Genomic DNA, 17,207 nt, shown 5'->3' on the forward strand with positions numbered 1-17,207 from the left:
GGGTCCTACTAGGGACAGGGCATTCATACTGTAATAAGAGTACACAATCACATGTTGCCTTTCATGTTCATGTATTAAAATCACACACACACATGCACAATCATACACAACAAGGAAAAATCATGTGCATTCATACGTATACACAAAACCAACATAGACTAGGTACACATTGCACACATACATAGACACACTAAAACACACACACACTCCTAGATGGTAAATGACTGGCAGTTAAACAGTGAATTCAGTGTTAGTGTATTATCACAGCAGCCATGCGCTGGTTGAGTCCTTCAGCTGGGGTTTGTAGATGGAGGTTGTGTGGAGCTGAAAGGTCTGACAAAATCCACACTCCTTCCACATCTTTTTTTCCCATAGTAGCCAAGGTGCCTTAGCCTCATTCTGCTCCACAAAGCGTATGATAGTCATCAGAGTGTCTACGGTTACACTGCTTTCTCTGCCAAAGCGATTATCATCTCTGAGAAGCGCTCTGTGGTCTTCTTAAGTTTAAAATCTCATGAGTGTGTCATAAACAGAGGCTGTGTGTTAGTGTGTCTATGTATGTGTGTGTTGCATGGGGGTTCTGTCTCTCTGGGCCTGTATGCATGCATGCCTGCCACACTAGCGACCGTTTTTTCTTCACAAACTCTTTGCAAGTGTCACTGAGCTCTGGGGTCAGTAGCAAGATGCACTGTACATCTAGCATAATGCATCCCATAGCAATTGTGTCTCTGACAATATATAATAGTGCCTGTCCCTGCTGCATTTGTGCTCAACTATCAGTCCATCGGTCGTTACTCTGACTGTTGCTCCAGAGCAGTTTGCGATGGTTCACACTGGACAAGCAAACTTCCCACACCAGGGTAGTGAATTTGAAGGGCAGGCGAGTCATGCTAACCCTGGCCAGTGATCCAAGCTGGGTCTCTGGCGCACAAGTCTCGCCATTCCACCACTCCTGCAGGGTCATGGATGTCTGTCTCCACTCTTCATTCAGCTGTATATATACGAAAAGCACAGATCAAAGCTCCTCGATCATTACCGTGTTAGAAAACAAACACACACAGCCCACCAGAGGGTGAGCTCCAGAACAGAGGCTTTTCTGTGTGTCTTTGTGGTTTGTGCCTGCATGTGTCTGTGTGTCTTTGTGGTTTGTGCGTGCATGTGTCTGTGTGTCTTTGTGGTTTGTGCCTGCATGTGTCTGTGTGTCTTTGTGGTTTGTGCGTGCATGTGTCTGTGTGTCTTTGTGGTTTGTGCCTGCATGTGTCTGTGTGTCTTTGTGGTTTGTGTGTGCATGTGTCTGTGTGTCTTTGTGGTTTGTGCGTGCATGTGTCTGTGTGTCTTTGTGGTTTGTGCCTGCATGTGTCTGTGTGTCTTTGTGGTTTGTGCCTGCATGTGTCTGTGTGTCTTTGTGGTTTGTGCCTGCATGTGTCTGTGTGTCTTTGTGGTTTGTGCGTGCATGTGTCTGTGTGTCTTTGTGGTTTGTGCCTGCATGTGTCTGTGTGTCTTTGTGGTTTGTGCCTGCATGTGTCTGTGTGTCTTTGTGGTTTGTGCGTGCATGTGTCTGTGTGTCTTTGTGGTTTGTGCGTGTCTGTGTGTCTTTGTGTGTCTGTGTGTCTTTGTGGTTTGTGCGTGCATGTGTCTGTGTGTCTTTGTGGTTTGTGTGTGCATGTGTCTGTGTGTCTTTGTGGTTTGTGCGTGCATGTGTCTGTGTGTCTTTGTGGTTTGTGCCTGCATGTGTCTGTGTGTCTTTGTGGTTTGTGCGTGCATGTGTCTGTGTGTCTTTGTGGTTTGTGCGTGCATGTGTCTGTGTGTCTTTGTGGTTTGTGCGTGCATGTGTCTGTGTGTCTTTGTGGTTTGTGTGTGCATTTGTCTTTGTGTCTTACTTTGTGGTTTGTGATTGCATGTGTCTGTGTGTCTTTGTGGTTTTTGTGTGCATTTGTCTTTGTGTCTTACTTTGTGGTTTGTGCCTGCATGTGTCTGTGTGTATATCAATAACAAAGTGTGAGTGTTTATATTTGTTTCAGGCTTATACCTCCTGAGTGACTAGTACAGAAAGAATGAAGGAGTGCCTTGGCTTCTTTAAAAACCCATCTACTCCCATTCAGACCATAATCATGACTCTGTTGACCCCCAGAGCATAGCTCTAGCAGTCCCTACCTACTGGCTTTATTAGTAGGAGTTTACAGGCCTGTCCATGACATTCCCACAGCTCTCTGGGAGCTCCTCCACATTATTCCAGGGCAACAGCAGGTTAATGTAAGCCAGGTGGAGCCTCCCCCTGCACTTCCTCTGAATGACGCCGTTTGATTGACAGGGAGTTGTGGTAGTGAATCGGAGCGTTGCTGCTCAGGATCAGGTTGTGATGGAAACATGGAGACTCACAAGGAACAGCTGTTTGACTTGGCCACAACAGAGACGACTTCTCCACTCACTTGTGACCATTCTTAATTAAAACGTATGGATGTGTGTGATCAGGTCTGTGTCAGTCAGTGCATGTTGAACTCCTATTCGTCTCTTACATGTGGCAAGTATACTGTAAGTGTGGTTAAAACTGTGTTACCCTACATCTGAAAACACATGAAAACTAAACGATCGCAGACACTAATGTGACATAAGTTGTACTTTGTACCTGTGTAGACATTACAGATGTAGGATCTTAATTTGAGACAGTTTAACAACAGGTAAACTATGGCCTATTTATTGCCTTACCTCCTTACTTCATTTACACACAGTGTATACACATTTCCTATTGTGTTATTGATTGTACCTTTGTTTATTGCATGTGTAACTCTGTGTTGTTGTATGTGTCGCACTGCTTTGCTTTATCTTGGCCAGGTCGCAGTTGTAAATGAGAACTTGTTCTCAACTGGCCTACCTGGTTAAATAAAGGTGAAATAAAATAAATACAAAATCATTATGTGGATTATAATTCATGGACATTTTTGTAGAGCCTGATTTTTTTGTAAGGGAAAATCAAGTCTGAAATATCTAAGTGGAAATTACAAACTACAGAAGCCTTTTTAAACCTCAAAAAGATAGACTGCATTACAGGAATGTTCTCCGTGCAACAGTTTTATCAAATTAAGATCCTACACCTGTACCTTTGAGAACTTTTGACACCAGCAATAAAACAACATTTACCATCATTCAAATACGTTCCTCCAAATAATTCACGTCAGTCCCATTCGTCTGATGCATTATGTCCATACTAAAATGATCTTACACGTCAGTAATCGTTTATGTCAACGATCATGTTATGCTTACGAGGACACACCGCAGGACTAACGTAAAATCTATAAACACTATATATCCTCCTTTCTGCTGATACACTGCTGTCTGACAAACTGCATCCAACTATGTGACGTTAACTAGCCCACAGAAGAACATGACACCCAGGGTGACACAGGGATTACTTGTTCTATATTTAGTGTTTCTGTACATGAATATTGGCAGGACAACTCTGTACATGTGACAAACACGGTGATACAGTGATAACACAGACCTCCAGCACAGAACACATTTACAGACAGGCTCTAGAGTGTACGCCGGCTGAGATGCACAAGGGAATGTCTCCACAACCACAATTTCCTCATAGATTTTGAATTACTTCCTCATAAATGTAATAGTCATCATTACCAATAAATCAAACAATCAAACCAAAAGAGGCAAAGAAGTATCAAATAATTTAAATCTCTCCTAAATGTGAATAAAGCAATGAGAGAACTATACAAGGCCGGTAGCTATTGTATCTCTGCAGGTCAACAGGAATTGAAACTGAAGGAACAACCCATTTTGACAAACACGAGTCATGCAGCAACAAAGAAACACACAAGATGAAACAGTCTCTTTTCTGAAGCTCAGAGGTCTCCCTGTTGGCAACGAGATGCTAGGTCCCCAAGCAAAGGCGACAGAACACCTCGCTATGGATTGCCCAAAAACGTGCCAACAATGAAATGTAAACATAAATATACAGGTTGATATCTCTACAAACAGTTCAGTCTCTGCCACAGGCCCATCAGCTGTGTGAGTAGTCAGTCTGTATTCACTCCTTAGTAGAATATCACTTAGAGTTAAATAAAACTTTTTTAATATATATATTTATAATAGATTTATTCTATGCAGTCTTTTAACAGTATTTCCTTGTTTTCACCAGTTTGCTCTGGTATTTGACTGAGTGACCGCTGTGGCCCACAACATAAACGTCCAGCAGGTAGGTCTTGCCCGGCTCTAGCCCTGTGATGGTTTCCGTGGTAACGGCCTTCTGCAGGTTCGGGCTGTGGAAGTACTTGCAGAGGACCTTCTCTGACTTCCTCCGTGTCTCGGGCCCGGCACACTGGTTCTGCTCACGCCGCCGCTGCTCCTCGCCATAGCTCTCGGCCACCTCTTTTTTGTAGACACAGTACTTGTTGCGGTCCTGCGTTCCCAGCCAGGCCACAGTTGCAGTGGAGCAGGTACGCAGCTTGTCAAAAGCCTTGATGCGCGTGTCCTCAGGAAGCGAGGGGAAGGGCTGCTTGCTGCTGGGCTTTGTGGTGGCCAGCACCTTCAGGGTGGACGCTCCCTTCCTGCTGCCTCGCAGACGGATCAGGTACTTGGCCTTAGGCTTCCCCCGCAGCTGGAACTGTCGTACCCCTTCCACATTCTGGGAGAGCAGCAACTTGCCATCACGCCTCACCTGCACCTGGACAGAGTCCAGACAGGCGTGCACAAACAGAGTGACCCTCTGATGAGAGGAGACCGGGGCAAAGCGTAGGAACTTACTGCCCTTCCTCTTGATGAAGACATCAGACACCTTGCCATCCTTCAGCTCCACAGTCTTCTGCCGAGCCTCCTCCTTAGTGCGGGCGAACGTGCCCACGTAGGCGGTGCTGGTGTTGGTGGCAGAGTTCACAGCGAATACGTCAAAGTAGTACTGAGTGTCCGGCTTCAGGTCCGACACGGTGAAGATATTCTTGTTGCCGATGCAGACTTTTTGAATGTCCGAGGCCTTGGGCTTGGCTGTGTAGGAGCGGGAGATCTTGTTACTGGTGAGACCTCGGTCCTTGTTAAAGTCATTGTCTGAGCGGACAAAGCCAAAGTGGGCAAAGTCAAAGGGGCTGAAGTCCCGGCCTGGCTTTGGAACGGCCATGAAGGCATCGTCAGCGCTGATCTTAGCCTCGGCAGCACACAGACTTTTGAAGTTGTGCTCCTTGTTGATGACAACACAGTACTGGACGGGCTGGCCCATCAGAACGCCCGTCGGGGTGGGCTTCCAGGCCAGAGTGACAGTGGTACGGCCCAAGGCAGTGACGTCCACCCGGGGATCGTAGGGCAGCTCGGGGTAGGGCTGGTCAGACTCTGGGGTGGTGGTGGCGTACACCTTGAAGTTGCTGTCCTTCTCTGTGGAGAGCATCTCCAGTTGGTAGAGGCCGGAGGGAGAGCTGGTAGCCACGTAAGACTCCACATCATTCCCCTTGTAGGAGAAGAGCTCTGTGCCCTCATCCACTGTCACCTGCTGCTGCTTCTGCTGGTCCAGGGGCTCCGGCTTACCTGGAAAGCACACAGAGACACAGGAAGACTTAACGTTACTTATTTTCATATCACAGCAACCACATCATCTCCTGAGATATTTTTTGTTAACATCCCCTAATGTTTTTGTTTTTTATGTTTGGTCCTGAAGTAAATTTATTTCCATAGGTGGCAAATAATTACCCATTTAAAGTGTTGATTTAGGTGAGGTCATGGTGAGGCAATCTCCGAGACAGACAATTAACCCCTTATGAGTCAGCAGCCATGCTTTCACTCTAAACATCCCAAAAGATCACAGGCCAATATTCACTTGGCCCTTCCTGGGAAGTTCTGCTACAAAGAGGCCCAGCCCTTATTTCAGTTGTGCTTAGAACCATAATATTATGTTTGTCATCCAAAGAGTGGGCTGAACGGTGTTCTAAAGGAATGATAAAAGATCCAATCTGAGTCTGAGACCTTCAGCAAACAGAGGAGTAAACAGATGAATAGATAGAGAAGTTGTGCATTTGTGTATTTACAGTTTTCACTGGAAACTCGTGCACATACATCGCCTTCTACCTATATGTGAATGGCTCCTTGGTCTACGGTAAGATGCCATGTGTAGCAAATATGTAGCACATTACTGTGTTACAGTATTTAGTCTCTATTCTGTAATATATTAGGACAGTGAACATCAAAAAAGTAGGTAGTATCAGGCAAAAAGCCCATTTATTAATTGGCAGAGACTCACATGCATACACATAGTCATACACGTGCATACACATAGTCATACACGTGCATACACATAGTCATACACGTGCATACACATAGTCATACACGTGCATACACATAGTCATACACGTGCATACACATAGTCATACACGTGCATACACATAGTCATACACGTGCATACATGTACTTTCACACCCTCACATATGTACACTCTAAAACCACCCCTGCAGCCCATGTCTGTGCACTAATGGGACTGGGCTTAAGGGAGTTGATTGATTTTTTGTGTTTCAAAGACACTGTCCAGATGGAGAGAGAGAATCCGAGTGTGTTTGAATGAGAGGGGAGGGTGAGAGAGAGAGGGGGGGTATTCAATTTGAAGGGCAAAAGGAGTATATGTTAGTAGTGGACAAGGGGATTATTGTACCTATCTATCTACAGATGTTATGGGGGATTCATGTAGAAGGCTTAATCACGTTCTAAACTCTTTACTTATACACTGTATTTGTCTGCCAGCCAACCAACCAGCCAACCAGCCAAGGGCAGTCTCTCCTATTCAGGGCTCTGGTCCCTTTTCACAGGCTACAGACATCAGGTGTGGTCAATCCAGACATCAAGTGTGGTCAGTTCATACACTGTGTTAGTTAATAACCATACCACAACCACAGCAAAAAAGCAGACCACCAGCGCTGTCCAACCACAACAAAATGTAGAGTGTCTTTCCAATTTTATTCAAAACCACATCAATCAAATGTTAATGCTAGTTACTGTTCATCCTGATACATTTCTGAAATTATTGTTTATGTATTTGTTGTACCTTAATCATATATTGCATGTTTTACAACTTAATTACATTGTAATAGTCCCATTTACATTAGCTAATAGTTCCATAAATCATATTTATATGAATTCCCATATATACTACATTACCAAAGGCAGGTGGACACCTGCTCATTGAACATCTCATTCCAAAATCATGGGCATTAATATGGTGTTGATCCCTCACTGTGCTGCTATAACAGCCTCCACACTTCTGGGTAGGCATTCTACTAGATCTTGGAACATTGCTGCAGGGTCTTGTTTCCATTCAGCCACAAAAGCATTAATGAGGTCGGGCACTGATGGGTTAGAGGTGTTCGATGGGATAGAGGTCGTGGCTCTGTGCAGGCCAGTCAAGTTCTTCCACACCGTTCTCGACAAACTACTTCTGTATGGACCTCGCTTTGTGCATGGGGGCATTGTCATGCTGAAATAGGAAAGGCCCTTTCCCAAACTGTTGCCACAAAGTTGGAAGCACAGAATCGTCTAGAATGTCATTGTATGCTGTAGCGTTAAGATTTCCCTTCACTGGAACTACGGGGCCAAGCGCGAACCATGAAAAACAGCCCCAGACCATTATTCCTCCTCCACCAAAGTTTACAGTTGGCACTATGCATTGGGGCAGGTAGTGTTCTCCTGATATCCGCCAAACGCAGATTTGTTTGTCAGGACTGCCAGATGGTGAAGCATGATTAATCAGTCCAGAGAACGCGTTTCCACTGCTCCAGAGTCAAATGGCGGTGAGCTTTACACCACTCCAATTGACGCTTGACATTGCACAAGGGGATCTTAGTCTTGTGTGCGGCTGCTCAGCCATGGAAACCCATTTCATGAAGCTCCCGACAAACAGTTATTATGCTGACGTTGCTTCCAGAGGCAGTTTGGAACTAAGAACTGAGTGTTGCACCCGAGGACAGGCGATTTTTACGCACTACGCGCTTCAGCACTCGGCGTTCCCATTCTGTGAGCTTGTACGGCCTACCACTTCGTGGCTGAGCCGTTTTTGCTCCTTTACATTTCCACTTCACAGTAACGGCACTTACAGTTGACCGGGGCAGCTTCAGAATGGCAAAAATTTGAAGAACTGAGTTGTTGGAAAGGTGACATCCTATGACGGTACCATGTTGAAAGTCTACTGCCAATGTTCATCAATGGAGATTGCATGTCTGTGTGCTCGATTTTATACACCAGTCAATGACAAGTGTGGCTGAAATAGCCGAATCCACTAATTTTAAGGGGTATTCGCATACTTTTGTATATATAGTCTAATTGGTGTTTACCTGATCCCTCTCCGCTGGCCTCATCAGGCAGCTCCTGCAGAGTGAGCTTCCACTCCAGAGGAGCATCACATGGTGTCACCGTCACAGACAGCGGGGTGTTGTCCTCCTCCACCACAAAGTAGTACCTGCAGGAACAAGAAGTAGTGCCCAGGTAAATGATAGGGTTAACCACAGGTTTAACTACTGAAATCATCTATGGTCACTCTATGGTTGTCTCCGAGTGCTAATGACCTGAGTCTCTTTTAGCAGACATTATCTCAATTACATGAACATCTCTTTCTCATCTATTATGCATTTCCTCATCCTAGTATCCATTACAATGCATTCCATATTCCCAATGCATCCACTTACAGTAAGTCATTATACAGAGCCTACAGTACTATTTAGTGTGGGAAGGCTACAATGCTGTTTGTTTTTGATCAAACACAGCCTGGTCTCATGTATTTGGTAAGATAAGACATACAGTACATGTACATGTTTGGAGCAGTAGACCTACATGTTGGTAATGGTTGTTGATAGTGATGCTGTATTTATAGCAGGTTAGTGTTTTTTGTCATGAATCTTGTTCTGGAGGTCACCAGCTAGCACAGCCACAAAGTCATACAATCTGATTTTAAACCTAACCTTAACCCTAACTTTAGCCACACTGCTAACCCTAATGCCTAACCATAACCTTAAATGAAGACCAAAAAGCTTTGTTGAATTTTTACAATATAGCCAATTTTGACTTTGTAGCTGGCCTATCTACAGGGAAATCACTGTTCTGCCTCCAGGACAAAGCTTACGGCAATGAACGTCAACTTGCGTATTGCTATAGACCTGGAATCGTTACCTTTTAGGTGTGTCCCTGAACAAGTATCCATTGATCTCGGCGCCGTCTGGGATGACGGAGGAATCATGAAACAGGGTCTTGTCTCTGATCTGCATCTGGAACAGGCCCTCATCTCGTGTGGGCAGCTTCTGGCCAACTACAACCCCCAGCACCAGAGCCAGGCCCAGAGGCCAGCCCTGAGGTCCCAAGCACAGCCTCATCCTCCTGTAACACACAAAATAGTAATGCAGGAATGTCAGAACAGTTAGAAATGCCAAAGTACACTCTTGGAAAAAAGGGTTCCAAAAGGGTTCTTCGACTGTCCCCATAGCAGAACCCATTTTGGTTTCAGGTAGAACTCTTTTGAGTTCCATGTAGAAGCCCGTGAAAAGGGTTCTACATGGAACTGAAAAGGGTTCCACCTGGAACTAAAAGGGTTCTTTAAAGGGTTCTCCTATGGGGACTGCTGCTATGGGACCCTTTTAGGTTCTAGATAGCACCTTTTTTTAAGAGTGTAGTGAATATTGGAAATCTTTCAATCAATACTTGGAAGAAGAACTTGAAAATGTGTTTCTAGTTTTGCCTGTTAAGTCTCAGAATGGAAGGGAAACCAGTAACATGCTGCCAAAGAGAGGAAAGTGAGAGACAAAGATGGACAGAGAGAGGCCCCATCTCTTCAGAAAGAGAGTGGAAGGCAGACAAAAAGAGAAAAGACACTTTGGACCAGAAAGGGGGAGAAGATAAAGACAGTGGCTAGTGTGAGAAGGGTCAAATAAACTTCATTTAAGGGGATAGAAGAGGAGGAAAGATTGACACTGGTAGCTACAGTGTACTGTTCAGTGGATATCTCTAACAGCTATGGGATGTGACTCAGTACACGGGTCTATGCAGCTTACTGAGGCTCAGGAACACAGAGATATCCTCTGTCTATTGATTTGACCACATTGATTGCAGCTGATGGGAAAGCCAAATCCCGGCTGATTTAATCAGGGTAATGATGGCAGATTAGCCAGATACTTTACTGCCATTTACTGCAAGTGAGAGTGTGTCCTTTTAATGACCCCTTTTCCCCCTCTCTCTCTCTCTCTCTTCCTTGTCCTCCTTTTCTCTCTCCTTCTTTCTCTTCCACCCTAGCTCTCCATGTATTTTTTTCCCACAAATATAGCTCATCTTTTTTTTCTTCTCTCGCACACACATGTACAGTAATCTCTATCCCACCCTCTTTCTGTCCTTGTCAAACAGACATTCTCTCCTTCCTCTCCTCCCTCCCTCTGGAGAGACATAAGTCAAACCAGAGAACCCAAAGCTGGTCATGCTTCCATGCTACAAACATGGCTTCATTACTACATGATCTTCCTTTTAAAACACAATACAGAGAAAAGCCCTCGACAGCTCCTGTCAGTGTGTCCATCTCCCCTGTGCCTGAGCTGAGCCTCCCATCATCCTGTCAGACTTCAGAGAGGCGGAGGAAAGCCATCTAAGTGGTACTTTGAGGTTTGACTCAGAGAGAGGTGATCCTTAGCTCCTCAGCTTGTCTCATTCCATTTCAGAAGAGTGCCGGGTGGAATAAAGAAATGTCTATTAATACTCAAGACAGCGCTGAGGTGGTATGTACAGAGCTCTACAGGGACCCCAATCCACGGCGCAGAGGCTCCCAGAAGACTCTCCCAGTCCCTGCTGCACTAAGCCCACGCAATGACACTATCAGACTGATGTCATCCGATATGGGATATGTGCTCTCTCAATGGTTAGTGTGGTATCGTCTATCAGATTTGCCTGCCAACATATTTAGCATAACCCAACATGCACTTGATGTGCTGTTTCCAATGTAAGCAACTTGCCCACCGCGTGTGGTAATACTGATTTAAACCAATGCCTTTGGTTTGAGTTGGTCAACGTGCTGCAGTATTCCAAGTCTGAGAAGTGTTACCACTAAATGCTACGTTCCTCCATCCAGACTCAGATCCCATGTATGAGCCATCACTGAAAGATGACACCTTCACATTTATATAGTTGGATTTGACTGTGCTAATGTCTGGGCCATGTGGTTGTGTGGAGCAGCACAGACAGGCTGGAATTTGGAATGGTTGTGCATGCATGAGACTGCTCAGGCCATGAAGTTAGCTCTCTTTACCAAAATAAAACTTCAAAAAAGCTGCATCTGGAACAAATAAAGCCTAATGTTTAATTAGAGTGAGGGATAATGTATGATCGTAATTTGGGGGAGGATAATTTGAAGGCAGAGCCGGCCACAATCGTGTCAACTTTGTTTTGCTGCCGTTTATTTATTTATTTATATATTCATTTATTTTTCAGTTTCACTCCGACTGGAACTTTGTTCAAAACTTGAAGCACTTTTGGTCATTAAAGGAAAAAGCCTAATGCATAATAAATGTGAAGTTGTGCATAGCCGCAGGAAGTAGTTTGGGGGTGGGGGTGCTGAGATTCTTTTGTCGGGGGGGGAGAAAAAACTAACATTGCCTGCGCTGAAGATGTCTTTATCTGTCCGCTAATACAATACACTACTTTTGTGAATAACATTTGACTAAATGTAAGCCTATTTGAGTGTTTACCAGCGTTTGTAACTTGAGTCTGATAATGTACAAAACAGTTAATCTGATCATACTTGTTGAATATAAAAATACTTGCTTGGTATATGTTTTCAAGTTTCTTCAAATACTTTGCAAATGCAACTTATTTCTATGTGAAAACTGAAATGGTCTATTCATGACTTTTCCATTTTAGTAGACACTCTTATCCAGAGCAACTTACAGTAGCGAGTGCATACATTTTCATACTTTTTTGTACTGGTCCCCCATGGGAATCGAACCCACAAGCCTAGCAACTGAGGCACATAATCACATTACTTCATCACAAACAACTTGATGTCTCAATGTACTCAATTACTGTATTGTGCATGGTTTTTCTTCATAGTGAATAATACTGAACAGCTTATGCAGAAAGAATAATTAATGATAGAAATATAAGAATGTCTGTCACAATTTAACTGTATAACCTGTAGTAATAACTATGTAATAACCATCTAAATTATTTGACTTTACAATGACAGTTACTTCCACCTGAATTCCTATATGGCAACAAGAACATGAACCAAGCAGTGTTCACTCTGTGCCTTTATCATGCCTTTAACAGAACTACGTGAATGACAATTTAGCCAGATAACAATATTAACACAATAGACTAACTATACTATCACTTCCCAGGTGGAGAGTCGTTGGAATAGCACCAAATCATCTAGTTCATATAAATGCATCAACTAAGATTAAAGCAAAGTGAAGAATAATCTCATCAACTACTCAATCAACCATTTACTCAATCAATCCATACATCAAACAACTGAGATGTTCAAGAAGTCATCCCGTGAATGGTCAGTTTGGTTGTAGTATGCAGGTGTTTGTTGTGGTTATTGGTGTGTGTGCTGTTTGAGACCAGTTGGTGAGTCAGTGTGTGTGATTGAGCTGGTATTCCAGCAGTCAGTCAATGTGAAGCCAGCACACACTGATGACTAGCACATATAATCTGTGTATAGAGCCATTTCTGAGTGACAGCGAACATGTATGCACAACAAAGCAGCTTACACCTGTCATTCACAGGGCACTACAGTAGTCCTACCCTCCAACTCTCCAACATGAAAGAACCATGTGGAGTGTGTGTGAGGACCTCTGCGTGCATATGTATATGAATGTGCTCACATGTGTGAATGTATAAGCATGTGTATGTAAAGGAAGATTGTGCGTGTGCATGTCTGTGTGCTTGCCTGCCTGTGTTCTTGAAGCCATGTGCACCCGCAAGTGTGTATACTAGGCACCCCTTACACTGCCACATCCCCCCTCCATCTCTCCATCCCTCCAATGTGTTCTTTGGGTCGCCCTGCCTACCTCCTTCTGCAGCCTCAGCCCCAATCCCAACCCCAGTCCTGCAGCTCCATCCTCCCTCCAGCCTCCCGGCCCCAGCTCCATGTCTCTCTGTCAGGACGGGTGAACCTCCTGCCTGCTCCCACATGGAGATCATTAGCAGGACAGGAGGGAAAAATACACTAATTTCAACACAAATAAAGAGACATTTGGGATTCCTCCCAAAGAGACGCCTGGCAGGGCTCAAAGGACCTGGAGCCGCTTTGTGTTTTCTTAAAATCTCTCTGAAGGCAGATTTATGGTCAGTAGGTGAGGTAGCAGACTCCATCACTGATGTGCTGTCACTTCAGGGCCAACCAGGGGATTGGGGATACAGACAGGCAGGCAGGGCTGAGGGCTCAGAGCCTGAGATGGAACCAACCACACATAACCTGGGCCCATGCTGATGGACAGCCAAACCCAGAGCAGGTCTGGTGCACTAGGAGAGCCAAACAGCTCATTAATGAATTGGTAGAGACTGTGGTTTAGGGCCTCTGTCCAGGAGCAGAACTTTTGTCTGCGCAGAATGTGAGTTTATTTGCATGTGTGTGTGTGTCTTCTAAACTGTCAAATTCCTCTCACTCAGAGTGTGTATAAGTCTACATTATCACTCACATTCTGTCTCTAAACCATCTACATCATCAGCCCACAAAGACTATGCTGCTGCTCCTGGCAAAATAGTATGTTCGGAAAGGGGAGCCTACTGTATTTTCCATCCTTGCCTTTCGCTCTGTCTCTCTGTTTTATGGTCCAATTCTGAGTGAGGCCTGCAGTTAGCACTGCATCCCGGAAGGATGCATGGTGGAGCATGTCAGGTCGCAGGGGCAGTTTCTATTACTGCGCTACAAATGAGCCATTCAAATTAGGGGTGCAGCTCTGACTGATGTGCAATTCATTGCTGTCATTGTGAATGAAGGGCAGATCACACAAGATTACCCTACAAAAAGCACAATGGGAAAGAAATCTTCCACTCTCTGCCAATCAGTATATCAACGATAAGGGCACAGACCAGCATCGTGGGAAATGAGTCAATCATGTATCCGCTGGACAGAGAGCACAGAGCCCTTCTTCAGGAGAGACGTCCACCAGTCTGATGACACTGTCTCTGCTTGTGTCCATCTAAGGAGGCATAATGAGGGCTTTGCATAGTGAATGTCCTGGACACTGGGAGAGGACGTGGATATGATGAATAATTTAAGGAAGGGAATAAAAACCTATCGCTATGGCCTTAATCTTCCAGCAACGACTCTGGACGTGACATCCCACTCCAGCGGTCCGCACAAAGCAAAGGCAGTGAGGAGACTGTATATACACTGCAGCCCGTCACTTCTCCGGACGCATAAATGTTGTAGCAACACTGGCGGAATTCTTTCAGCCCGGAGTTTTCATATGCAAATCACTGTTTAGTTACGGTATGCAACACAGACCTTCCCATTTTCATACTTTTGTTCATGATTCATTCTCCTGAGAAAGTACGGGAGGCAGTGTGGCTTCTCTCTGCTACTAAATACAGTTATTCAAATCCCCAGTCTATATTGCCTATATTTTATAAAGGCTACAAATGTATTTTTTAAACGAATAAAACTTTTGATCAACTCAAATACATGTTATTATCTACAATAAGATAGTAAGTAGCCTGTCTAAAAACATCGCGAGAGACAAATTAATAAGTAATTATGTAAAAATGCAACACGAAATTATGTTTACTACTTTTCATACAATTCAATAGCAGTAGGCTACTTTGTCCTGATTTTAAGAGGGAATTTTGTGTAGGCTCCCAAATGTGAGATGGTGTGTGGGTGAGGAATCAGAGCAGGATAGAGGTCGGCAACTTGCAGGTGCGTGGGCTTGCTCATTGGTAAAACGAAAACTCTGCTGTTGTAAAACTGACGCCCCAGACCAGACTAACATTTTCCCAACATTTGTGTCATGTTCATCCGCAGCACCACTATAAAAAGGGGCCATTGAAGAGAATTTATGCCACGTACTATAGAAGGGGGCGAGAACGCATATTGATGAATTGCGTCTGGCGGGTTTAGAGGGTGCTCCGTCACCTCTGATAGCATGGGAACTCCGTTATGAGCACAAAGCAGGGCTCCTCAGACTCAGAGCCCCGAGTGCGCGGACACTGCCTTCCGCGTGTCCTTTTCAACTCCCTCAAAGGTTCATCCTTTTCACGCGACATTCACCGTGCCTTGTGAAATACAGCCAAACTAAGCGAACCAAATTAAAAAAGCATGCGAGCCCAGGCTTGATTGAAATGTGTTTTGAAATCCTTAACTTCCCGGAGTTGTAAACCACAAAACCCCTTCCCCTCTATTTGGCAGACGTTTCAAAGGCAAGCGTTCTTTATTCGGAGAGTCCCTCTCTGTTTTTATTTTTTATGGAAAAGTCTCTCCAAAAAGCGCTCCACAAACAATTTAGACTTAATAGGCTACAAAAGCGCAAGCTTATTGCTTTATAGAACAGTTTTTTTTATCGATGTGGTTCATCATAAGTTCACTTCATGGAACATGTATATAAAGCAGTGGTCATATGGATAGCCTAAATATAACATATTTTGTGAATGAGCCTCAGTCTTACCTTTCAGATTTAGGGATGATAAAACAAGCTGGAAAGTTCCCTCAACCGTATCAACACTTCTGAGACCAACACAATATAAAAACTAAATCAAACAAAAAAATACAATAAATGTTTCCTTTTTAGTGTTCGATAGATTCCTCGAGTCAGTTCTGGTGTGGTGATAATCGGACTACAGCTGTGGTGCGTGTTGGCAGTTCTGGAGGGTTGCACCTTGTCTGTGTATCCTGAGTTCTGGCAGCACGTCCGTCCCCTGCCGTGTGGCTGCTATTGAGATTGGACCGACTGAATTGGAAGACAAACTGATGCGAACTTCTGTCTATGCGCTTCCCTGGGAGCACTCCGATAACCGGCCCACTCCTCCCCCTGGACACCACAGCCCCAACAAGTAAAAAAAACAACCAGAGACCAGGCAGAACCAGCAACGGACCTATCACAGACACGGACTCAAACTGACAATCCTTTATGAATGAAAAACCTATATTTCAAAAGCACCTTTAGGACTACTTTTAATTGCTATAGCCATAAACAACCCACGGTGGAAAAAAATGGCAGAATCAACGTCATTTCCACCTGATTTCAACAACAACAAAAACTCGTGGTGAGGTTGAAGCAGTGTGAAATTTGCAAAAAGTCATCAATATAAGGAAATATTGTATTTTTTTCAACCAACTTTTAACCTAAATCCAATGACATAGTGAAATGTTTTGTTGATTTCACGTTGAATTTCGGTTAGGTGACAACTCAACCAAATGTAAAACTAGACGTTGAACTGAAGTCTATGCCCAGTGGAAAGTATAGGCCTAATGTATATACATACAATTGATCACAATTAGGCATACACACGTTTTAGCCTACATTATACATTTACAAAATAGATATATTAATTCGAAATACTACTTTTACATGTTTTTTTCAATCGAAGGTAATATCCCTGAAATGTGAGCACTAAGGTTGAACTGATTCGAAGTACTTTACAGAGGTGTCTGTTCCGCAAAGCAAAACAACGCATAAATATAGTGTCTTCGCCTCTGTTTTTTTAAGCGCGGGGATCCCCCTCATAGTTCACTTGTTGTTGCTCTTGCTGTTTACATCGTGATGGGCTCTGAAAACGGGCACGCTTGGGTACCACCCTTTTCAAATTCAGCAAACCTCGAGGTTACATGATCTGTGTGTGGGCAAATTTTGTCATGGGCTTAGAGAGCTGGACCATTTTATTGCTTCATCTGTCGTGCGTAATTCATGTGTAAAACAAAGAGTGTGTTCTCCTGGTTGTTCTCGTTTGTCCGTAGTGTTTACCCGAAACCAATTTCACTGGGTCCAATGTGTTTTTGTTGCTCAAAGTGATTCCGTTTAAAGGTGTGAACACGCCGGCGGGACAGGGATGTTTTTATCTGTTCCCGGGCGGTAACCCAGGGAAGTAAATAATTATCCAAGATAAGGGCCATTGACAAAATTATGTCGCTTATTTGAATTGCACGGAATTTATGACTTGATGGGGCTGCTGAGCTATGTTGGGTAGCCGGATTAGAACGATGTCGTTATCCCTGCCCTAAAGGACATAGATAGTTTCCTTACCCCCAATCCCTTGAC

At 44.2% G+C, this 17,207-nt stretch overlaps 1 protein-coding gene across 2 annotated transcripts; it reads right to left on the minus strand.

Moving 5' to 3' along the window:
* Positions 1 to 3,084: 3,084 nt before the first annotated feature.
* LOC135512991 (protein NDNF) lies at positions 3,085 to 16,138 on the minus strand. 2 transcript variants are annotated; one of them, XM_064935572.1, is made up of 4 exons: positions 15,828 to 16,138; positions 9,142 to 9,345; positions 8,310 to 8,434; positions 3,085 to 5,523 (listed from the first exon to the last, which is right to left on the minus strand). In XM_064935572.1, the coding sequence occupies exons 2-4, from the start codon at positions 9,339 to 9,341 to the stop codon at positions 4,124 to 4,126; spliced, it is 1,725 nt and encodes a 574-aa protein (XP_064791644.1). In that variant the 5' UTR covers positions 9,342 to 9,345; positions 15,828 to 16,138; the 3' UTR covers positions 3,085 to 4,123. The 2 variants fall into 2 exon arrangements, with proteins under 2 accessions (XP_064791644.1, XP_064791643.1); XM_064935571.1 differs by having other exon boundaries at positions 3,086 to 5,523; positions 15,618 to 16,138.
* Between the last annotated feature and the right edge of the window lie 1,069 nt (positions 16,139 to 17,207).

Source organism: Oncorhynchus masou, chromosome 24, assembly GCF_036934945.1.
Source record: "Oncorhynchus masou masou isolate Uvic2021 chromosome 24, UVic_Omas_1.1, whole genome shotgun sequence".
NCBI classification, from domain to species: domain Eukaryota; kingdom Metazoa; phylum Chordata; class Actinopteri; order Salmoniformes; family Salmonidae; genus Oncorhynchus; species Oncorhynchus masou.

Coding starts and splice junctions, on each gene's coding strand:
- LOC135512991 (XM_064935572.1), bottom strand. CDS start 9,341: ATGAGGCTGTGCTTGGGACCTCAGGGCTGGCCTCTGGGCCTGGCTCTG. Junction 8,435..9,141: donor TTCAGGGACACACCTAAAAG/GTAACGATTCCA, acceptor TTGTTCCTGCAG/GTACTACTTTGTGGTGGAGG. Junction 5,524..8,309: donor GGCCAGCGGAGAGGGATCAG/GTAAACACCAAT, acceptor TGTGCTTTCCAG/GTAAGCCGGAGCCCCTGGAC.